Below are 23451 nucleotides of genomic sequence, written 5' to 3'. Positions count from 1 at the left end.
CAACAGTCCTTCCAATACAAAAAAGGGAAGCCAGACCTATCACAGGGTCATCCACATTTTCTAATGTATAATATTTTTTAGAATTTGAACAAAATAAACCCACAGAAAATTATCACAGCTTGACCCAACACAATGGATCCTATAAAGGGAAGAAACACAGATGCCTACTGAGAGTTGTTAACACCGTATGACAAGTTCATGTACAGTGTTAATAACAAAACTGAAAAAATAATAATTTGGGAAATCATGATTTTTAAAAATTATATCCTTATTTTCCTCCCTGAGAAGACCATTCTGCTCATCAGTCTCCTGATAGCCTTCTTCATCTCGGCATTCCTCAGCGTGTAGATCATTGGGTTCAGCATCGGGGGGATTATAGTGTAAAGGACTGAGACCACCTTGTCCATAGGGAATTTCCGGAAGGGACGGGCATAGATGAAGATGCAGGGCACAAATATTAAACATACTACCATGATCTGGGTTCCACAGGTGGACAGAGCCTTGCGCTTCCCTTCCGTAAGGTGTGTCCTGATCTTGACTAAGATGATGGTGTATGAAATGAGCAGGAGAATGAAGATAATTATGACAATCACCCCATTGTGGGAGACCATCAGCAGCTCAAACAGGCAGGTGTCAGTGCAGGCCAGTTTCACGACTTGTGGGACATCGCAGTAGTAATTGTCCAGGATGTTCGGCCCACAGAATGATAGCTGGAGGACCATTCCAATTTGAATAGCAGAGTGAGCCAATCCACCCAGCCATGTGCCTGCCACTAGCCCCATGCACATACCCCAGTTCATGATAGTCAAATATTGCAATGGTTTATGGATAGCCACGTACCTATCGGCGGCCATCACTACAAGTAAAAATACCATAGCACCGGCGATGAAGTGGAAGAAGAACATCTGGAGGATGCATTCATTGAAGGAGATGGTTTTGTGCTGGGAGAGGAGACCCAAGAGCATCTTTGGCACACTGACTGTAGAGTCACTAATATCTATGAAAGCCAGGTTGGCCAGCAGGAAGTACATAGGGGTGTGGAGCTGGTGGTCGGTTATCACGGTGATGATGATGGTGCAGTTTCCAACCCAGGTTGTCAGGTAGACTATGGAGAAGACAATGAAGAGGAATCGCTGCAGCTCAGGACTTTGGGTGAGGCCCAAGAGGACAAAATCTGTCACTGTGGTGGTGATATTCTCCTGCTCCATTTGGTGTCCTTAAAATATACCTGGAAACTGAATGACAATAATAATTAATAAACATTTATTGTAATTTTTCCACCTTTAAATTACTGATATTGACTCCTTCTTAACTGCATCCTAAGAAAGACATTGGGTTTGGGTTTGGCTAGGTCTGTATTTTCCTAAATTAAATACTATCCCCTCAGCCCCACTGCAGGGGTCTCTTGCTTCAGCAGACCCTAAGAGCCAGAGATTTCTCTACTCACACACCCCGAACTCTCCTATCCCACCTGCAGTAGTCAATTAGTTACATACTGTGTAGTCAATTTAGTCCAGCCAACCCTGTAAATTTGATCTAATTTGATCTAATTTCAACTCCTAGGGAAAGTACTGACTGGGGATCTGCATTGGTAGCTTGGGGGTGTAGAGGCATGGTTTGCTCACCCACCATTAAAAATTTGGAAAATCTCTAGAGCTCCTTGAAAAAGATGTTATTTCCAGCAATATCTTTCAAGGGAAAAAACTGATATTTTTGGTTCAAACTTTTTTCACAGGGATTTTTTTTTAGATGAAACAAAATGATAATGTTCATTTCATTGCTTTTCCTGCCCAATTTTTATTTTAATTCCATTCATACTGAAATTTTCATTTTGATTTAGCTTTTGAAAAAAAAACATTCTAGATTTCTTTTTTTGGTTTTCTGTTTTCCATATCCTCCCAGGCATTTTCTCTCCCATTTTTAATTTGCTATTTGGAAAAATAGGGACAGTGGAAGGAAGGGGAGAAAAAAAAGTGTGAGAAGGCGAGAAAAATGGCTTTTTTACCCACTTGAAAATATAAAAATTCAAAATGTATTTACATGTCTGTTTCTGTAAAAGAATATCAGCCGGTGTTAAAGGAGAGTGGGATGCTGCTGTGAGCCATGGGGAAGAATGGCTTTGTGAGTAAGCCTCTGGGAGCGAGGTCCAATATCTGTCCTGACACAGACAATCTTTGTGCCCATGGATAACTCACATCTCTGACTTGTCTGGGATTTTCCAAAGTGAATAAGGGAGTTATGTGACCATTTCCCCTTGATCTTCCCATAGAACAGTGGATTTCTAACCACTCCAGTGTCTTTTGAAAATCACAGCCTCTGTGCTTCAGTTTCCCTTTCTAAAATAAATGTAATTCTTCATCTCCCCAGCTTGGCAAGAGGGCTGTGAGGGTCAATACTCTGTGATGCACTCAGGAACAATGAGGAAGTAGTGGATAACTCTGGGGAAAGGCAGTGAAATTGGCAGAGGGGCATTGCCCACCACCATCCTGCAGACCTTAGAGACTCCCTGTTGGTGCAGCTTTTAAGGTGTGGAGGTTTAAGGGGTATATGTCCAAGGACTGAACTGAAGACATTTTGATGGAAAAGCCTGAGTGTCTACTGGCTGAACTAACTGGCCACCACTGCTGTAGGAGTCCCATAAATCTCTGTCCTTGCTGAAGCCAATTGAAGGGACAAAGATGCACACTGTCCCTGTCAGACATTTGAACATTTCAGGCACTTTAGGCTGGGAGTTTCCATGGAGACGAAGGGAGTTAGATGCCTAGCTTCCACTGAAATTCTAATAGCTTTGAAATCCCAGACTAAAACTACAAAAATGTCAGCTTTTCTAAAAGCAAGAAACCCACTGTGAGAATCTCACTCTGGCTTTATCTGCTCATCTGGACACTTTCCTGGGCTCTTTCTCAGTTTCATTCACACCTCCACCCTGCCCCCGTGACATCTCTTTCCAATCTAAGCCTCTTAAAGCCCTGCCATTGGAGAAACCTGGTCTGGGGGATCCAGGCACAGGAAGACCTCAGCAAAGCATCTGTGATCTGTTCTTCCTCCTAACACACTTAGACTCCTCTGGAAACCCCACGTAACATCTGTAGAGCCCTTTAGAGAAGTATTCACTTGTGAGTGCTTAATACTATCCCCCCAACCAGGTCGTTTTTTCTTTATCAGTGGGGTCTCTGAGCAACTGCCCTCCTCATAATAACAATACTTCCCCCTACTATCACATTGCACGTTGTTTGATTCAAGAGTCCATACCTTGAACGACCTGCCGTATCTGTGACCTCAGAGCTGGCTGCCTCCGAAGGATGGCCTGGGGCAGTCAAACCTCATAGCTGATCATTGCGGTCCTGGCCAGCAGAGGAAGAAGACCCAGTTCCAAGGAGGAGACAGCCCCAGAAATCTTCCCCTTATGTGCTTATTGACCCCCACTAAGGCTGGTGCTAGGAGCAGAGTCCCTGAAATCCTCTTGGGTTTTAATAGGCACAATCAAGGAAGTTGCTGCTTTGGAGATTTGGAGATTCTTCCACAAAAGGAGTCTTTAATAACTCCAAGGCACATTTCAGTCTCTATGTGTGTTGATATGAGCCATGTCAATGTTAGAGCCTTTGCAGATTCCCTCTGGTGCTGAGATGGCACAAGAAGGCTGTTCAGGACACAGTGGAAGAATTAGACCTTTGACTGATCTCCAAAGCAGAGGAAATCCCATGGCTGATGGGTTTTGTTCCCAGCACTGAGATGGAGAGAGACAAGGAAGGAGTTACAGCAGGGAAGAAAAAATACAGGGCTTCTTGGTCCCCATGCAAATTCTAGATAGGAAGCGGTCTCCAGGATTAGAGCAGGGGGTTATTGTATTTCAGGGTCCCTCATGGCTCATTTGACAGACATCGTCCAAGAGCTGTACCAAAGGACTGATAATATTTTGGTGACTTAAGATTAAAAGATCAAAGTCCAAAGTTAGTTGGCTTTCGGACTCAGTAGCCAATATACAATTAGAGACCTGAAACATCAGTAATGAGGCTCAGCAGGCACTTGGGGAATTAAAATGTCAACAGGATCTAAACACCTCAATTAGAACATCCTTCTTCCTAGTGTTATCAGGCACTTTAGCAACAACAGGGATGGGATCCTTTTTAGTGCTTAGAATAGAATAGAATAGAATAGAATAGAATAGAATAGAGATCTAACTTGTAGGGGTAGGGAGCTCCCTCATAAGCTTCACCCAGTGTTTAGAGCGTTCACCAAAGAAACCTGTATTCATCCCCCTCCCCAGTCCCCCCCTGATGATGATAAAGGAACTGAATGTGGGACTAAGAACATAAGAATGGCCACACTGTGTCATACCAAAGGTCCATCTAGCCCAGTATCCTGTCTTCCAACAGCAGCCAATGTGAGGTGCCCCAGAGGGAATGAACAGAACAGGTAATTATCAAGTGATCTGTCACCCACTCCCAGTTTCTGGCAAACAAAGCCTAGGGACACCATCCCTGTCCATTCTGGCTAATAGTCATTGATGAACCTATCATCCATGAACGTATCTAGTTCTTTTCTGAATCCTGTTACAGTCTTGGCCTTCATAACATCCTCTGGCAAGGAGTTCCACTTGTTGACTGTGCGTTGTGTGAAGAAATACTTCCTTTTGTTTGTTTTAAACCTGCTACCTATTAATTTCATTGGGTGACCTAGTTCTTGTATTATGAGAAGGAGTAAATAACACTTCCTTATTTACTCATGTTCTTATTCTGTATGTTCTCCCTTGTTACAGGAAAACACTCCTGACACTGGGCTTTGGGATTGACTGGGTTGAGTTCTTCTCAGTCTCTCCTCTAGAAGCTGTTCAACTTTTTTTATATAAATAATTTAACAGCCAATAGAGCAGTACCTTGAATTTGGGTCTCCCACATCTCAGGTGACCACATGACTGACCATGCTGTAGAGCAATACTCACTGTCACCCAGGCCCAGAGGGTATATATTGCAATGCATAGTAGCAATTCACAGTCGTTCACGATGACTCTGGATCGTCATTAGGTCAGGGAAAGAGAGTGATGCATCCTTACAGCACTCTGTTCATCTTAAACACTGGGCTTCCTGTTACCCTTCAGTCTCTCCTCTCAGACACTCCTCTACAACCACGTCCCTTTCACACCTGGCCTCCAGTGCTCCTCTGCAACCCTGTACCCTTCACATCCTGCCCTTGCTGACCACTGTGCATCCCGCCCCCTTCACTCTCTGTCACCACCGTTGAATATCATTCCTTTAATTTTTTATATTTCTGTTGACTTCATTCATTATAGACAGGTGTAACTGGTCTAAAATACATTGACATTGGTTTTTTTTTAAGTTATTGCTGTCTGACCTAGCTTACAGCTATTCTCTCAGAGCTGTGTTAGTTCAGGAGGTCTTACAGGTCTATAGAAAATTATCACTCATTTTTGGATCTGAAAATCTAATTCGGATATACAGGGAGTGTAGAACTGTTCAGGAAGAAGTGTCCAGTTTCCCCTAATATTTTTCAGTGTAGAACAGCCTCATTAGTACTTAAATTTTGAAAATACAGAACTCATTGGGAAAGAAAAAAGAATCACAATTTCTTTTAAAATTTTACAAAAAATATTTTTATTTTGAAAGTTTTTAAAGTTGGTCCAATAAAAATATGACCTGACTGACCTTGTCTTGTCCATAACCTGGGACCGACAGGGCTACAACACCACTGCATGCATCCAGATGAAAGCAAAAGTTTCATTCTAGTTTGAAATTTTTTTCATGCAACATCACAAATTTTCATCAAAAATGACATTTTCCCATTAAATCTTTTGATGTCAGCAAAACCCCTTTTTTTGTACCATGACATTTCTTTCGACAGAAGAAAAATTTGATTCAAAATTAAAGAAAAAAAGTCATTTGGCTTGAAATTTTCTGATGACAAATGAAATAAATAAACCAGTAAAAAATAGATTTTTCCCACTCATGTTTATTGCCAAAGGCTAAAGGGAGATGGATTTCATTTCTGCCCTGCCGTGGCCATCCTCTGTGACCATGAGTAACTCACCCCACCCCCCAGTCTGGGATTTTCAAGAGAGAGGAAGCTAGGTGCCCAGTTCCCATAGAACTTTGTTGGGAGTTTGATGTTTGAGCACCGTCCCCACACACGCACACATGGATCATTTGAATATTCCCGCCTCTGTGCCTTTGTGTGAAGTAAGCTGATTTTAAACAGTTATGGATCTTCAGGCTCAATTGCCAACGGGACTTTGGCTTTTAGACACTTAAAAATCTCTCTGATTCACCAAGACTGAATTTGATGCGTAAGTTCCCTATCCGATGGGGAGAGGTAGGTACCTACAAATGGAATTCATAGAAGCCAGCAGGATGAACTCTCCCTGCCTACACTTGTGATAGAATGTGCCTCAGAGAGGGATGTGTGCTACATATGTTACTGCCAGAAATAACTTGTAGCTCTTCTCTTAGGGCTGGGTTGGTTAGGAGGTCATACAGGAGTATAAATAGATATAACTCATTTTTGGACCTGAAAATCCAATTTTGATACACATAGAGGAGAGGTCTTTCCAGAAAGCAGTGTCCATTTTTAACTAAATATTTTTCACTGAGGAGCAGTCTCTTTAGTACATTGAAAATATATAACTTGTTGTGAAAGGAAAATATCACAATATTTTTTGAAAAGTTACAAAAATATTTTTATTTTGAATTTTTTGAAAAAGAACTGTGTTTTCCTCTTATTGTAAAATTTCGTAATTTTCTTTTATCTACATTTCCATTTCTTTCTTTCTTTCTTTCTTTCTTTCTTTCTTTCTTAGCAAAAAAGGAGGAAATATAGAAAAATAAAAACCAAAATATAGCTAGGAAAGAAACCTTTTTTCTTGAAAATAAAAAATCTGGAAAATGTAAGAAACTATTTTTAAATGTTATTTACATATTGTCAGTGAAAAGAACACACTAAAAATATTCCAAGAAAAAAATGTTTCCCTTTCCTATTTATAACTACACTTTTAGATTTGAATTAGCAGAAAAAGCTAACGAAGATGAGTTAAGTTTAATTTGTGAATTTAAGAGGCAGAAATGGAAATATTATGTAACAAAAATTTAAACCAATTCCTTGTGATGATAAGATCTCAGCAGTATTCAACCACTCTGCTGTGAAGTCATATGGGAAATGCAGATTAGTGGTATATATGTATAAGGGGGAAAAGAATGAGCCATAAAGCACAAAAAAGTCTGTATTCCACTATTGGAACTATCTGTAGCGATTTCTTCACCACAATCAATACATTAGTTATAATACATAGTTTATTGAACAGATCTTTTCTTGGAGATGATATTGATTTTCATGGATTCCTCATTACTTGAAATCATTCTTAGAAGAATTTCAGCCATCAATTCTCAGTATCAAAGCCCCATCTGATGGAAGCCGGTTAGGGAATGCCCCCATTTCCTCCAGCTGGGGATCTATCCCATTTACCGGCATGGAGCTACATCTTATTCACACCGACTGCTTTTTTTAACTAATATGGAGGTTCTGGGCGTCAGTCCATTATACATTTGTGACAACAAATTCTCATGAGTGTGCACTCTTTGATCTCTTTTGACCTAAGACTCATTTTAAAGCCTAACACATCTGCTCTCTGATACATCACAGAGATCAGAGTTTTTAACACAAATGTACATTGTAAGACAAATTATGTCTCTGTTCCCCTCCATGAGAACAAGATTCTGCTCATCAGTTTCCTGATGGTCTTCTTCGCCTTGGTGTTTCTCAGTGTGTAGGTCATTTTGTTCAGCATTGGGGTGATTACAGTATAAATGACAGATCACTTTGTTCAGGGTGAACTGTCTGAAGGGCTGAGTGTAGATGAAGAAATTGGGTATGACTTGTAAACACAACATGATAATCTGGGTCCCACAGGTAGACAGAGCCTTGCACTTCCACTCTGTGACATTTGTCCTGATCTTGACTAAGATGACAGAGTAGGAAATAGGCAGAATGATGACTAGTATTAGGATCACTACCCCATTACTGAAAATCATCTGCAGTTTGACCAGATCACTGTCAAGGCGGGTCAGTTTGATGACCTGTGGGACATCACAACAGAAAGTGTCAATGAAAGAGTGGTCCACAGAGTGAGCAAATCCACCCAGCCATGCCAGCACCACTAACCCAATATGCACACCTCGGTTCATGATAGTTGAGTATCACAGTGGTTTGTAAATGGCCATATAACAATCAGGTGCAATGCTCAAAAGTATAATGACATTGCACTTCCAATGAAGTGGAAGAAGAAAATCTGGAGGATGTACTTATTGAAGGAGATGGTTTTATGCAGGGTGAGGAGACCTGAGAGCAATGTTGGAGTATTTACTGATAACTCACTGAAATCTAAGAAAGCCTGGTTGGCCAGCAGGAAGTACATGATGGTGGTCGGTGATCATGGTGGTGATGATGGTGAAGTTTCCCAGCCAGGTTGTCTGGTAGACTATGAAGAAGATGACGAAGAGGAATAGCTGCATCTTAGGACTTTGGGTGAGGCCCAAGAGGATAAATTCTGTCATAAGGGTGGTGGGGTTCTTCGTCTCCATTTATGAACCTCAAAATGCGCCTGAGAGGGAAGAGTATTGATAATTGTTATGATGTAATCCCAGTGAATTACTGATATTAAATGAACATTAACTCCACCTTTAAAAAATATGTTTGTCAATTTCCCTTGTTTGCTAAATTTCACGCCTTGTTCTCAGCCCGAACGGTGCGTAACTCTGCTCCAGCAGAATTTACAAGCTCCACTAGTGGTCATCTCTAACCCTGGGATCCTTGGGAGTGAAAAGGAGCAACCTACTCAGCCAGACAAGCTCTCTGCTAACCAATGTCTCCATTCACCTCCAAATGATGGCGGGTGGGTAGGGGAAGTCCAAGCTCACAGCTGACCAATCTTCTCCCAACAGTATGGGGAAGGGGACCTGGTTCCAAAGAGGATACTCCCCTAGAAATCTTACCCTTATACCATATCAGCCCCACTCACTAAGACTGATGCTAACATCAAAGGCTCTCTGAAATTCCCTTGAGCTTAACAAAGAAGTTGCTATTTCAGAGCTTGAGGATCTCGTCACAAGGGAAGCATGTTGTGTCCCTCCCCTTACCCCTGTCTGCCCCACCCCCCAGGAGGTGCGGTTGGGAGTGGGACCATTGATTCACTGTGTGACCATGGCAAGTCATCCCACTTCTCTGTGATTCAGTTCAACGATTGCCTTTGAAGATTAGGGAAAAGATGAGGGTGATGATCATTGGTTGCAGGGTAGTTTGTGTGGTGGTGGAGGCGAACTGCTCTGTCTTCTGAGCCCTTTTGCCCACCACTAAGAACCCAATATTCATAAGTACTAAACACTCACAACTCCAATTTAATTCAATGGCAGATGCACAAACTTAGCACTAGATCTGGTCAAAGAAAAAAAAGGGTGTGCGGAAAAGTTTTCCTGTTGAAAAATACACGCTCATCAAAACCAATATTTTCCACGGGGAAAATGTCCTATTTTGGTTTTGCTACAGGAGTTAATTTTCATTTTGAATCAATTTTTTGGGGGAGAAAGGACTAAAAGGTCTTTTTTAAAAAAATGAAAATAAAAAAAGTATGCTGCATTTTCAATCAAAATGAAATTAAAATATTCACTTGGCTTTTAAATGTCAATTTGAAACAAGAATGTTCAGTTTAAATCAGTTTGAAAATTCTTGTGGGACAAATGAATTTGTTTCATTCAGAATTCCCGACCATCTGTATTGATCAATACTCAATATCTGGCTCTTATAGTTTGGGACTTGAGGGTACCACCACCAACAAAATTATGAGGCACCTCACTGTGTCCCTTTCTCTGTCTCTCTCTCTCTCCTTTCATTTTGTTGTCTTTCTCCCTCTCTCTCTCTCCCCCCAGGTGAGCACTTCCTGCAGAGGTAACAACAAAGAACCGGAACACATCTGTGACCGAATTCATCCTCCTGGGATTCCCTGGCACCCACAGCTTACAAGGCCCCCTCTTCATATACTTCCTTAGCTCCTATGTGGTCACCTTGATGGGCAACCTCCTCATCATGGCATTGGTCTGGGCTGACTATCGCCTCTACACCTCTATGTACCTCTTCATTCCAACCTTTCCCTCCTAGACATCCTACTCACCAGTACAATCATGCCAAGATGTTGGCCAACATGGTAAGTGAGAGGAACACCATTTCCTTCACGAGCTGCATTGCCCAGGCCTACTTCCACTTCCTCGTGGGCTCTACAGAGTTTTTCTTCCTCGCTGTCATGTCCTTTGAGTGCTTGTCATAAACAGATAAGTAAGGGTTAATAGAACAAAACTGCTTCATATCTCTTTTGCCTGGAAAGGGTTAACAAGAACAGTGAGCCTGGCTGTCACCTGGCCCGAGGACCAATCAGAGGACAGGATACTTTCAAATCTCGAGGGAGGGAAGTTTTTGTTCTGTGCTGTTACTTTTGGTTGTTGTTCACTCTGGGGGCTCAGAGGGACCAGACGTGCAACCAGGTTTCTCTCCAATCTCCCTGATACAGGTTCTTATAGATTCAAAATAGTGAGTACTAGGTAGATAAAGCGAGTTAGGCTTATGTTTGTTTTCTTTATTTGCAAATGTGTATTTGGCTGAAAGGAGTTCAAATTTGTATTTTTGCTGAAAAGATTTTAATTTGTACTTGTATACTTAGGCTGGGAGGATGTTCCCAGTGTCTATAGCTGAAAAAACCCTGTACCTATTCCATCGTAAATTTACAAAGATAATTTTTACTGTTTTTCTTTCTTCAATTAAAAACTTTTCTTGTTTAAGAACCTGATTGTTTTTTTATTCTGGTGAGACCCCAGGGGACTGGGTCTGGATTCACCAGGGAATTGGTGGGGAGAAAGGAGGGAAGGGGTAGAGAGAGGCTAAATTCTCTCTGTGTTAGGATTACTGTCTCTCTCAGGGAGAATGTGGGAGGGGAAGAGAGAAGGAGGGGGGAAGGTAAATTTTCCTCTCTGTTTTAAGATTCAAGGAGTTTGAATCACAATGATCTTCCAGGGTAACCCAGGGAGGGGAAGCCTGGGAAAGGCAACGGTGAGGGAAAGGGTTTACTTTCCTTGTGTTAAGATACAGAGGGTCTGGGTCTGGGGGTTCCCCGGGCCAGGTTTTGGGGGGACCAGACTGTACTGGCACTGGAATTCCTGGTTGGTGGCAGCGCTACAGGTTCTAGGCTGGTGATTGAGCTTAGAGGAATTCATGCTGGTACCCCATCTTTTGGACGCTAAGGTTCAGAGTGGGGAATTATACCATGACATGGTGTGCAGCGTGTGGGATAGATAGATAGATAGGTAAGATAGAATCCAAAAGCCAGTGAGGTTTTTATTTCTCTCCCTGCTAGCTATCTGCAGGCAGACTGAGAGGTTTGGGTTTAGAAGCAAAAGCCAGTAGGATTTTTTCTTTCTCTTTCCCTGCTAGCTGTGTGTAAAGCAGGCTAGAGGAGATTGTTTTTAAAAGCAAAGGTCTGCAAGTTTTTTTGGTCTCTCCCTTCTGAGTACTCTGAAGGCAAAGGCATTAGAGTTTAAAAAGGGTCTTTTGTTAAACAAAGGGACTCCAGTTGTGAGTCACCATACACCAACAAAACACATTTGCAAATGAATGGTTTTTTTTCTTTCTAACTCTGTCGGGAATAGCTAGGTAGAAGGAGTTAAAAGAAAGACTCTGTGGCTAAGCAACCCAAAGAAGACAACAGAAAAGCAGTATTTCAAGCAGTAAACAGCAGAGGGCACCCCAGCACAAGGAAGCCGGAAGTATGAGTTCCAAGGAACGGGCAAAACTGGAGGCAGAGGGACAAATCAAAGACGCAGACCACAGGCGAGACATGGAAATAAAACTACAAGAGATGGAGCTGAGAGAAAGAGAAAGAGAGGCTGCCCACAGGAGAGAGTTGGAACTCCTGAGGGAGGCCCACCAGCAGGCCCTAGAATTAGAACAGGCTAAGCAGAAGAATGCAGCCGATCCTAGCAACTCTTCACCAGTTATTGTTCCACATCCCAAGAAATTTCCCACCTACAAGGCAGGTGATGACACTGAGGCCTTCCTAGAAAATTTTGAAAGGACCTGCCATGGGTACAACGTCTCTGAGGACCAGTACATGATAGAGCTGAGGCCACTGCTCAGTGGACCCTTAGCAGAGGTGGCGGCTGAAATGCCTAAGGAGAACATGAACGATTATAAACTTTTTCAAACCAAGGCCAGATACAGAATGGGGATAACACCTGAACATGCCTGTCGGCAGTTCAGAACCCTAAAATGGAACCCAGATGTGTCATTCCCCCGACACGCCTACCACATTGGAAAGAATAATAATGCCTGGATATCAGGAGCCAATGTTAAATCACTGGACAACATGCACCTCCTAATACAATTGAAGCAGTTCTTAGAGGGTGTTCCTGAAGAAATCGAAAGGTACATCCTAGATGGGAAGCCCAAAACAGTAACTGAGGCGGAGGAGATTGGAGCCAAATGGATGGAAGTGGCAGAAAAGAAAAGAGCTACTATCAAGGGGAGCGACTACCCCAGGGGGCACACCGACAATAAACCCTATCACCAAGGGCAACCCAGGACCCCACCTACAAACCAAGGAAAGCTGCCGACGCCCTATTCTCTCACCTCACCAATCACCAGTAACCCACCTCGGCCCAGTGAGCAGTCAGCTGGGCGATGCTTCAAGTGTAATGAACTGGGACATATAAAGGCCAACTGCCCCAAGAACGCCAACCGAGTGCAGTTCATTATATCTCCATCACTCCAAAGAACCCCAGGCCCAGATGCCTCTCAAATACCCTCAGAGCGAAGGGAAATTTTGAGAGTGGGCGGAAAGAAGGTTATCGAGTGGAGAGACACGGGGGCACAAGTGTCAGCTATCCACCAATCCTTAGTGGACCCCAAATTCTTCAACCCAGAGGCTCAAGTGACAATTTTCCCCTTCATGTCACAAGCGGTAAACTTGCCTACAGCTAATCTGCCTGTCCAGTACAAAGGCTGGTCAGGAATGTGGACATTTGCAGTCTACGACAATTATCACATCCCCATGCTACTGGGGGAAGACTTGGCCAACCAGATAAAGTGGGCTAAGAGGGTGGGAATGGTTACACGCAGCCAAGCCAGGCAAGCGTCCAGACCCATCCCTGTTCCTGAACCGTTCACAGAGGCCCTGTCTGTGTTGGCAGAGACCCAGACAAAAGTAGTGGACCCGGATTCCCTGCCAACGACTGCAACAGCCACAGTACTTCCAGTCCCAGACCTGGACCTGGAAACACAACCAGCACCAGAAACATTGCCAGCACTGACGCCAGCGCTTGCAAATGCATCTTCAACCCCAACGCCAGAGGGAGCCAACGAGCCTGAACTGGCACAAGCAGCAAACAGCCAGACCCAAGAGGCTCAGCCAGAGCCTGAAATACCACCTGGTGCACTAGCGGAGAGCGGTTCACCAGCAACGAAAACAACCCCATCACCTACATCGGTTCCTGAAGAACCAAGCCGAAGTCCACAGTCTGAGGAGGAACTGGTGTCTCCAACCTCCAGGAAACAGTTCCAGACTGAGCAGGAAGCAGATGACAGCCTTCAGAAAGCTTGGGCAGCGGCACGGAGCACCTCACCGCCTCTCGGTTCTTCTAACAAATCTCGGTTTGTTATAGAACAAGGACTTTTATATAAGGAGACTCTTTCTGGTGGACACCGGGAAGACTGGCATCCACAAAAACAGTTGGTGGTTCCAACTAAATACCAGGGGAAGCTCTTAAGCTTAGCCCATGATCATCTCAGTGGCCATGCTGGGGTGAACAGAACCAAAGACAGGTTGGGGAAGTCCTTCCACTGGGAGGGGATGGGCAAGGATGTTGCCAAGTATATCTGGTCTTGTGAGGTGTGCCAAAAAGTGGGAAAGCCCCAAGACCAGGCCAAGGCCCCTCTCCAGCCACTCCCCATAATAGAGGTCCCATTTCAGCAAGTAGCTGTGGATATTCTGGGTCCTTTCTCAAAAAAAGACACCCAGAGGAAAGCAGTATATATTGACTTTCGTAGACTTTGCTACCCGATGGCCAGAAGCAGTAGCTCTAGGCAACACTAGGGCTAAAACTGTGTCCAAGGTCCTAACAGACATTTTTGCCAGGGTAGGTTGGCCCTCCGATATCCTTACGGATTCAGGAACTAATTTCCTGGCAGGGACCATGAAAGAACTGTGGGAAACTCCTGGGGTGAATCACTTAGTTGCCACCCCGCACCACCATCAAACCAATGGCCTTGTGGAAAGGTTTAATGGAACTTTGGGGGCCATGATACGTAAATTCGTGAATGAACATTCCAATGACTGGGATCTAGTGTTGCAGCAGTTGCTCTTTGCTCACAGGACTGTACCACATCCCAGTTTAGGGTTCTCACCGTTTGAGCTTGTGTATGGCCACGAGGTTAAGGGGCCATTGCAGTTGGTGAAGCAGCAATGGGAGGGTTTTACGCCTTCTCCAGGGACTAATATTCTGGACTTTGTAAGCAACCTACAAAGCACCCTCCGACACTCTTTAGCCCTTGCTAAAGAGAACCTAAAGGATGCTCAGGAAGAGCAAAAGGCCTGGTATGATAGACATACCAGAGAGCGTTTCTTCAAGGTAGGAGACCAGGTTATGGTCTTAAAGGCACAACAGGCCCATAAAATGGAAGCATCATGGGAAGGGCCATTCACGGTCCAAGAGCGCCTACGAGCTGTTAACTACCTCATAGCATTTCCCAATTCCTCCCTAAAGCCCTGAGTGTACCAAGTTAATTCTCTCAAGCCCTTTTATTACAGAGACTTACAGGTTTGTCAGTTCACAGCCCAGGGAGGAGATGATGCTGAGTGGCCTGACGGTGTCTCTACAACCAGGAAAGATCCAGAGGGTCTGAGTCTTGGGGTTCCCCGGGCCAGGTTTTGGGGGGACCAGAGTGTACCAGGCACTGGAATTCCTGGTTGGTGGCAGCGCTACTGGTTCTACGCTGGTGATTGAGCTTAGAGGAATTCATGCTGGTACCCCATCTTTTGGACACTAAGGTTCAGGGTGGGGAATTATACCATGACAGTGCTACTTGGCCATCTGCTACCCACTGCAATACGACACCCTCATCAGCACTCATGCCTGCTTATGGCTAGTGGCTGCCTCATGGATATGGGGGTTCCTGGCCTTGCTTCCTCCTACCATCTTGGTGACTTGACTGCCTTATTGTTGCCCCAGTGTCATCAAACGCTTCTTCTGGGACATGACGCTGCTGCTCAAGCTCTCCTGCTCTGACACATGGACCGTCAAGGTGGTGAAATTCTCTGTGTCTGTCATAACATAATTCACAGATTTGGACCTTAGCATCCAAAATATGGGTGTTAGCATGAAAACCTCCAAGCTTAGTTACCAGCTTGGACCTGGTAAAGCTGCCACCACCCAAAAAATTAGAGTGTTTTGGGGCACTCTGGTCCCCCCAAAAAACCTTCCCTGGGGACCCCAAGACCCAAATTCCTTGAGTCTCACAACAAAGGGGAATAAACCATTTCCCTTCCCCCCTCCAGGTGTTCCCTCCCTGGGTTCCTGGAGAGATACACAGAAGCAAGCTCCGTGAATCTAAACAGAGGAATTCCACCCTCCCTATTTCCAGTCCTGGAAACAGAAGTACTTCCCTCTTCACCCAGAGGGAATGCAAAGTCAGGCTAGTAAATCTAACACACACAGATTTCCCCCTGACTTCTTCCTCCCACCAATTCCCTGGTGAGCTACAGACTCAATTCCCTGGAGTCCCCCACTAAAGAAAACTCCAACAGGTCTTAAAAAGAAAGCTTTATATAAAAAGAAAGAAAAATACATAAAAATGGTCTCTCTGTATTAAGGTGAAAACTACATGGTCAATTGCTTAAAAGAAATATGAATAAACAGCCTTATTCAAAGAATACAATTTAACACATTCCAGCAAGTACACACATGTAAATACAAAATAAAAACCCTATAAATCACTATTTTATCTTTTGTACTTACAACTGGGAAACAGAAGATTAGAAAAGCAGGAGGCAGAAAAAAATCCTCTCATAGCCGAGAGAGTACAGGCAGAAAACTAGAACAAAGAACTCAGACACAAACTTCCCTCCACCCAGATTTGAAAAAGTCTTGTTTCCTGATTGGTCCTCTGGTCAGGTGTTTCAGGTTACTCCTTTCCAGGTAAAAGAACATTAACCCTTAGCTATCTGTTTATGACAGTGTCAACCTTGCTTCTGCTGGGATCACTCCTAGTGATGGTGGTGTCCTACACCTTCATCATCACTACAGTGCTCAGGATCCCCTCTCCCAACGGTCCCAGAAGGCCTTCTCCACCTTCACCTCACACGTTATTGTGGGGATGTTTCCCCCATAACTAGCTGTCAGAGCTGCGGGATTGTCCGAAGAGCTGAGCTGAATTAGACAAGCCGGGTAGGGCATGGCTTCCTGGAGACAGTGGCTCTGATGTTTCTGTGAGTGTCCCCTGGAAAAGGGGCTGGATGCTGCAGGGGAACACTCCAGTGGGGCTCAGGTAGTGGGGTGCACCTATTGATAACCTGCCAGTCGGAGTGAGGGTTGGCAGAGCCCGGAGGAGGTTGTTTGGGTGGCCTTGGGGAGCTGGCAGGTCTCCCTCTCATGGGAGGCAGGGGGAATTACCAGGGGACTCACAGCCTTGGGCACCCCGAGAACTGTCCCAGCCAGTGTAGCTATCTCCCTTTGCGAAGAGGAATGAGCTCCACCAGCATAAGGAACCTCCATACTGGGACAGGTACCCCAAGTCTGAGTTTGTGGGATGCACACAGAGCAGATGTGGGGCTGGGTGCATCATGGGGCCCTGCTTGTCAGGTGTTTACCCTATAACTCTGCTGTGATGGATGGACAAACAAGCAGGAAGAGTGAGGGACAGTCCTGGGCAAACTCTAGAAGGCAGCAGAACCGAAGGACTGGAGGGCTTTCCAAAGGGACCCCCTACCAAAAAACTGGTTTGGAGGACCCAGACTGACACATGGGCACCTGCTGGGGGTATCTGAATAAGCCAGGCCTGCCTAGGTGCCCATCAAGGCATGGGAGGGATTTGGCTGAGACAGACTGTGGTTTTAAACACCTTTCTCAAAATGCTTTATTCCTACTGTTAAAATCAACCAGACTGGGGTAAGTAGGTTGCATATGAGTCACTGAATTCACTGATCCCCAACTCCATCAGGGAAGAGCAGCAGGCCCCAAAACCAAGCATGCTGACTAAGCACAGTGAAATCACACCCCTAACAGACATTGTCACACCAGTGCAGAATCTGCATGGTGCTGAGAGATAGCAAGAGAAGTTGTTCAGTCTAGCTAGAGCAGGGCTGCTCAGAAACAATTTCTCCATGCAACATTTTGCAAGGAAATGAACAAATTTGGAAAATTTTCACTCCCTGTCCCCCACAGCCTCCCCCTCAAAATTCAAAATGCCATTTTCTTCATTTAAAAAAAACCAAACAGATATTGTCTTGTTTCCTTCAGAAAGACATTACTAGATTTGAAAAAATTCTTTTCAACTTTTTTCCGTCAAGTTAAAAAAAAAGAAAAAAATGTGTAAAAAGTTCTGACAGTAGCATTCACTCTCATTTTATTTGACATTTTTGCACTTTCAAAAAGTGAGAAAAAGTGAAGGAAACATAAAACAATTGTATTTCACTTTCTAATGTTTTCCCAATTGTTTTCAATGGGAAACAAATAGGTGAAAAAGATTTTGTTTTCTTACTTTCTCCAAATTTTTACCTTTGATGCTCTTATTTTCAAATAGTTTTTAATTGTCTGAATTTTCTTAATACTCTTGTGTTTTGAAACATTTTCAGAAAACTTTAAAAAAATGCCAAATAATCTTTTTAATGATTTTTTTCATTTTTGATGAATGCCCATATTTCAACAAAAATACACTTCCTTAAAAATAAATCGGTTTCTAGGAAAGAACATTTCTTTTCACTGGGCAGGCCTTAAACAGCCCGGATGAGGTTTTTCAGAGCTGCTGAGTGGCTTTAGCCACCCAATTCCCCCTGGTTTGAGTGAAATGACCCTGATTCCCAACAGTTTGACCTTAGGACTTGTGAATGGCCCTAGAGTGGGGCTGAGGCAGAGCTCAGCCCAGTGCTGCCTTGTGACCCTCTGCAGCATGGAACGTGGCTAAACATCAACTTCTGAAATCTCAGTTCCCTCCAGCTGAGGATCTGCCTGTGTGAATTAGCTAGGGGCTGATATGAGCTCACTGCTTAACAGCTGATTTATCTCAGTGCTCTAAAATCCACACTCTGAATCACATTGCCTTGAAAATTGCCACGTTTCCTTTGTGTCTGAGCTACGGCAAGTGGGGCAAATTTGGAGTCACTTGGCCCAGAGGTTCCTGAAACAGAATGCCTGTAAACAGGGGACCTGAGAGTGAAACACTGCGGTTCTCTCTGACTTGGCTCTGATTTGGTTTCAGACAGGCGTGGATCCTGTGTCTCTCCTCCATGGCCAGGGATGCCGGTTGTATGAGATAAATTGGTCCACTCTGGGGATGGCCTGCAGTGACATCTGTAAGGCACAAAGGATGATTCCCCAGGAGAAGGCTCTGCATTATCTGCCAATCCCAGCACACCCCAGCTGGGCTGTGCCTTTCACTGGGCACAGAGCGAGGGCCGAGCTGTTGGTGGGAGAGGGGCAGGGAGGCGCTTGCTGCCCAAAGCTCTCATCAGGACAGGATGGCAGATGAGCTCTGGAGGGAGACAGTGAGGCAGGTGCCAGGTGACAAGAAGGCCATTCCTGCAGCAGATGGGCTGAGGATTGCAAGCTCGTAGCTCAGAGTGATTTCCTGCTGTAGGAAGGCACGTACCAGGCTGGCTCATTGGACCCTCTAACCCGGTATTCCCTGCCCACCCCCATCACACCTCAAGGTCAATCAGGCCTCCTCTCCCCTCACATCAGACCCATGGGTCATCCAGCCCACTCACCCCGGCTAGTCCGGTAACCCCCAGCTCTCTGCTGCACCAGAACAGACCCGGGGTCCAGACACTGCAGCTACCCAGCGGGCTCCTGTCACAGCTGGTTACACAATGTGTCCCTGGAGCCAATGTCACACCAGCTACCAGGCCGAAGCAGCTGGGGCTGCCAGTCAGGACTGAGGGGCACCAGCAGAGATGTGGGTGGGGGCAGCCCAGGGCTCATGGCCGGTGTTATTCCAGCCTCAGGCTCCATCCCGGTAAAGCTATTCCAGTACCACTGAATCCTTGAGGAGAAGTGAGGGAGCAACTGGTCCTTGTCACACCTCCCCTCCCAGAGCGGAGAGAGAACCAAGGAGTCCAGGCTCCAATCCCCTCCCCCCCGTATTAACTCACTAGACCCCATCCCACTCCCCTCCCAGTATTGGGGATAGAACCCAGGAGTTCTGGCTTCCACAACCACCCCCTAACCAACAGATCCCCCTTCCTGTCCCAGAGCTTCTCTGCATACCTCAAACAAAGATGGAGACTGCAAACCAAAAAGCTTTTGTTGATTTTTTTCCAATCTGGGGTTGCCGGCTGAGCAGCAGCTCAATATTGGAGCCATAGCCAGGGCAACGAGAGGTGAAAGACCCAGGTACTGACGAGATATTTATGGGGAACGAACAAATGGCAAAACAAAGGGAAACAACACTGGGACCATGAAGAACTGGCTTCTCTGCTGTGCCCGGTTATAACATAGCTAGTGTTCAGAGAGGAGTGGGGTCCAGTGGGGTGTGGATCTAGCTCTGGGTCTGGGACAGGAGTGGAGTTTAGTGATAGAGAAGGAGGGATGGGGAGCCAGGACCCTTGGGTTCTATCTCTGGGTCCAGGAAGGCAATGGGATCTCATAGATTAAAGTTGGGGGACTGGGAATCAAGACCCCCAGGTTCCATCCCTAGACAGAGCAGAGACTTGTAGCTGGTTCTCCTCTACCTCAGGAAAGTGCCCCAACTCCCTGCCTGTTCTGGCATCTCCTTGTCACCCAAAACTCCCGCCCTGGAGCCGAAAATCCTTCTCAGTGACAGTTTTTGCTGGAACCGTTCCAATGCCAGGAAACAGTTTGGTTTGGACAAAATGACATTTATGTTCACAGAAAAAGCTTTGCCAATTTTTTTTTAACCAGTTCCAACTGAGCACAAGAGGCTGCCTTTATTACAGTGTTTTGGTGCCTGGTGAGAGTTTTTGCACATCTAGGTGCCTAACACCCTCTGTTTTCAAGGGTGCGGAATCTCAGTGGTTTGAAAATCCCCTTAGAAGCCCTAATGCCTTTGCAATCTGGCCTTTAAACTTCCCTGCAGCTCTGGCCCTGAGTCACTGTGTGGCAGTCTCCTAAGGGCCCTGCCAGCTCCCTGGCTGGTGACTCTTGTTGTGTGAATGTAGGTGGAGTAACTGGGTCAAGGTGCTAACAGAGCCCAGTCACTGTCCAGCACTAGCCAGGGGCAGGGAAAGGGAGCCAGAGACCTCCCCTGGCTCAGTGCCACGGCAAACGCCGTGAAACAGCCCTTAACCTTCTATTAATGCCACAGGAAAGGAGCTGGAAAAACCCAGACCTTTGAATGCTGAAGCATTAAATCCAGCAGTCTTTTGAACAACACTTCTAATTCCCTTTCCCTGGAGCTGGGACAATCTGGGAAGGACCCCCCCCCCCCCCCGCTCCTTCTGCCAGTCTCTGAGATGGTATCTGAGCTGGTGATAACAAACCTCAGGGGGAGAGAAGTGAGCTGGGATGGGATGGAGCTGCTGTTGTCAGAGCTACTGCTGTTAAAGTCCATCCCGTTTCATCCTGGGTGGTGTTTGGGGTTCTCTGGAGCAGGCAAGGGGTGATGATGTCATCTGGGTCCCTCTCTCTGGCCTGGGCTGGCCAGGACATGTCTCAGGATCAGGATGATGAAGACTCGGGGTCCCAGGGATGGTGGGGAGCAGCTCTGATAGAGAATTTGACTCCATTAGCCCCCGTCTGCACTTCCTCATTTCCCACTAGCGTCTCTGTTGTGAAAGCCCCCAAAGGGAGTAGTGGGCGGAACGGCCGCTGCCCCATTGATTTGTCCCCCAGTTAGGCTAGTTTCCAACACTCAGTTTTGGTTCACTGATTTCCAGCCCCACATCTCTCTTGTTTCCCAGACTTGAGCTTGTCACAGGCCTTGAGGGACACTAGGAGGCCTTTTGCTGGAGCTGATTCAGTCTCCATCTCCTTTTCATACCTTTCCCATCCACCGCTGTTAGTGTAGGTTGCTGTGACGGTGCAGGGACTTTCCCTCACTCTTTACAGTTCAGCTTATAAGGAGGATAAATGTCTCAACCCAACTCTCATACCACTGACCTTTCTCTGCTTGTAGGGAATGGATCCCCTGGAGCCAATGGGGAGGGAGAATGAGACCTCAGTGACCGAATTCATTCTCCTCGGTCTCTCCAGCAACCCGGTGGAGCAGCTTGTCCTCTTTGGGGTCTTCACAGCCATCTACCTGGTGGCCCTGATGGGCAATGTGCTCATCTTACTGCTGGTCAGCCTGGACTCCCGGCTCCACACGCCCATGTACTTCTTCCTGGGAAACCTCTCCGTGGTGGACATTGGCTACACCAGCTCCACCGTGCCCAAGATGCTGGCCAATTACCTGTCGGGGGACAAGTCCATCTCGTGGGCTGGTTGCCTCTCCCAGATGTTTTTCTTCATCTCCTTTGGGGGGATCGAGTGCCTGCTACTGGGGGTCATGGCCTATGACCGCTACGTCGCCATCTGTCACCCGCTACACTATGGGGCATTCATGAGCCGGCAGGTGTGTGCCTTGCTGGCCGCAGCTGCCTGGGTCATGGGCTTGACCAACTCAGCCGTGCACTCATCTCTGATGTCCACCCTGTCCTTCTGCCGGGGCAACGTCCTCCGCCACTTCTTCTGTGACATCCCCCCGCTCTTCCAGCTCTCCTGCTCTGACACCCGGGCCAACCAGGCTGTCACTTTCTCCTTGGGGGGTGCCGTGATCCTGGGCTCCTTCCTGGGGACCCTGGTGTCCTATGTGTACATTGTGATGGCCATTCTCAGGATCCACACGAAGGAAGGGCGTCTCAAGGCCTTCTCCACCTGCGCCTCCCACCTGACTGTGGTTAGTCTCTACTTTGGCACCATTATCTTCACCTACATCCGCCCCAACTCCACCTACTCACAGGAACAGGACCGGGCACTGCCCGTGTTCTATGGCATCATCACCCCCATGCTCAACCCCATCATCTATAGCCTGAGGAATAAGGATGTGAAAGGGGCGCTCCAAAATGCCCTGGCTAGGAGCTAGGTAGGTGAAGGGCAGGTACACTGGCTTGGGAGACAGGAATCCTGGCTTCTGTCTCTGATTCTGGGAGTCTAGCTGGGAGAGCTAGGGGGTGGGAGTCAGGACTCCTGGGTTCCACACCCAGTTGAAAGGAAAACTCGTGTGTGTGTGTGTGTGTGTGTGTGTGTGTGTGTGTGTGTGTGTGTGTGTGTGTGTGTGTAAGGGATTGTTTTTTTAATTGCCAAATCAGAAACTTTTTTTTCTAAGTTTGTCTGAATATTTTTCAGTTTTCAGCAATATTGTGTGTAACATTTTTGAGTTTGGGGCATAAAAGTTTGTTTTTTTCTTTGCTGAAAAATGTTAAAAAATGAAAAGAAGTCCATTTTCAGTTTTTAGACAAATAGTCAACAGTTTCTGAGTCATTTTCTCATTAGGAGAAAGAATGGGTAACAGAGTTATGACAAACACTCCTGCTTCGCTTGCTTGAAATTTGGACCTGTGCAACATCAATCTAAGAGGCTTCCCAAGAACCCCACAGTGATATATCCATAATCTATGTATGTCATCTCTTGTTATGAAGCTGTTTTGTTAATTGCAGAAATCTCAGAACAGGTTGAAAAATGCCAGTTATTTTCACATGAAATAAATAAAAGCTTTGTTTTGTAGAAAAAAAAATTTCCACAAAAATCTTTTTACAACAAAAATAAAACCCAAAAATATTTGTTCAAAAATAGTTATTTGTAATAATATTAAGTTATTAATAAAAACATCCAGGATTTGATCAAAATCATCAGTTTCAGAAAGCATTTTGGGTGAAATTTTTCAGTTTTTGGCAAAAGTGTCTACTGTTTGTTAAAAATGTTCAGTTTCAAAAACTGCTCTGTGTCAAATGTTTCAGAGTTTGGTTAAAATGTTCAGTTTTTGGTAAAAATGATTGCTTTAAAAACATTTATGCAAAAATAAATATTGTTTTTGAAAACAGAGTTGTTTAAACAGGCATTTTTTCCAAAAATTGAAAAATGTTCAGTTTCTGCGTTTTCAATGGAAAACTGGGAATTGTCCACAAAAATGATATTTTCCTGAAAACATTCCTGATTTGGTCAAACACTCCTTTTGCTCCTTGGTAAAATGGTTGGG

The 23451-nt window shown here is 45.3% G+C and overlaps 2 protein-coding genes across 2 annotated transcripts; one reads left to right on the top strand and one right to left on the bottom strand.

The window, feature by feature from the left end:
• Positions 1-260: 260 nt before the first annotated feature.
• LOC127031185 (olfactory receptor 4D2-like) lies at positions 261-1208 on the bottom strand. Its single transcript, XM_050917947.1, has one exon. It carries the CDS (start codon positions 1206-1208, stop codon positions 261-263), a length of 948 nt encoding a protein of 315 aa, XP_050773904.1.
• A 20185-nt stretch (positions 1209-21393) lies between these two features.
• LOC127031199 (olfactory receptor 5F1-like) lies at positions 21394-22338 on the top strand. Its single transcript, XM_050917966.1, has one exon. The coding sequence runs from the start codon at positions 21394-21396 to the stop codon at positions 22336-22338; it is 945 nt and encodes a 314-aa protein (XP_050773923.1).
• Positions 22339-23451: the final 1113 nt, after the last annotated feature.

This window comes from Gopherus flavomarginatus, chromosome 11, assembly GCF_025201925.1.
Source record: "Gopherus flavomarginatus isolate rGopFla2 chromosome 11, rGopFla2.mat.asm, whole genome shotgun sequence".
Taxonomy (NCBI): Eukaryota; Metazoa; Chordata; order Testudines; family Testudinidae; genus Gopherus; species Gopherus flavomarginatus.
The sequence above is the reverse complement of the archived record's forward strand: the minus strand, read 5'-3'. Positions and strand labels throughout refer to the sequence as shown.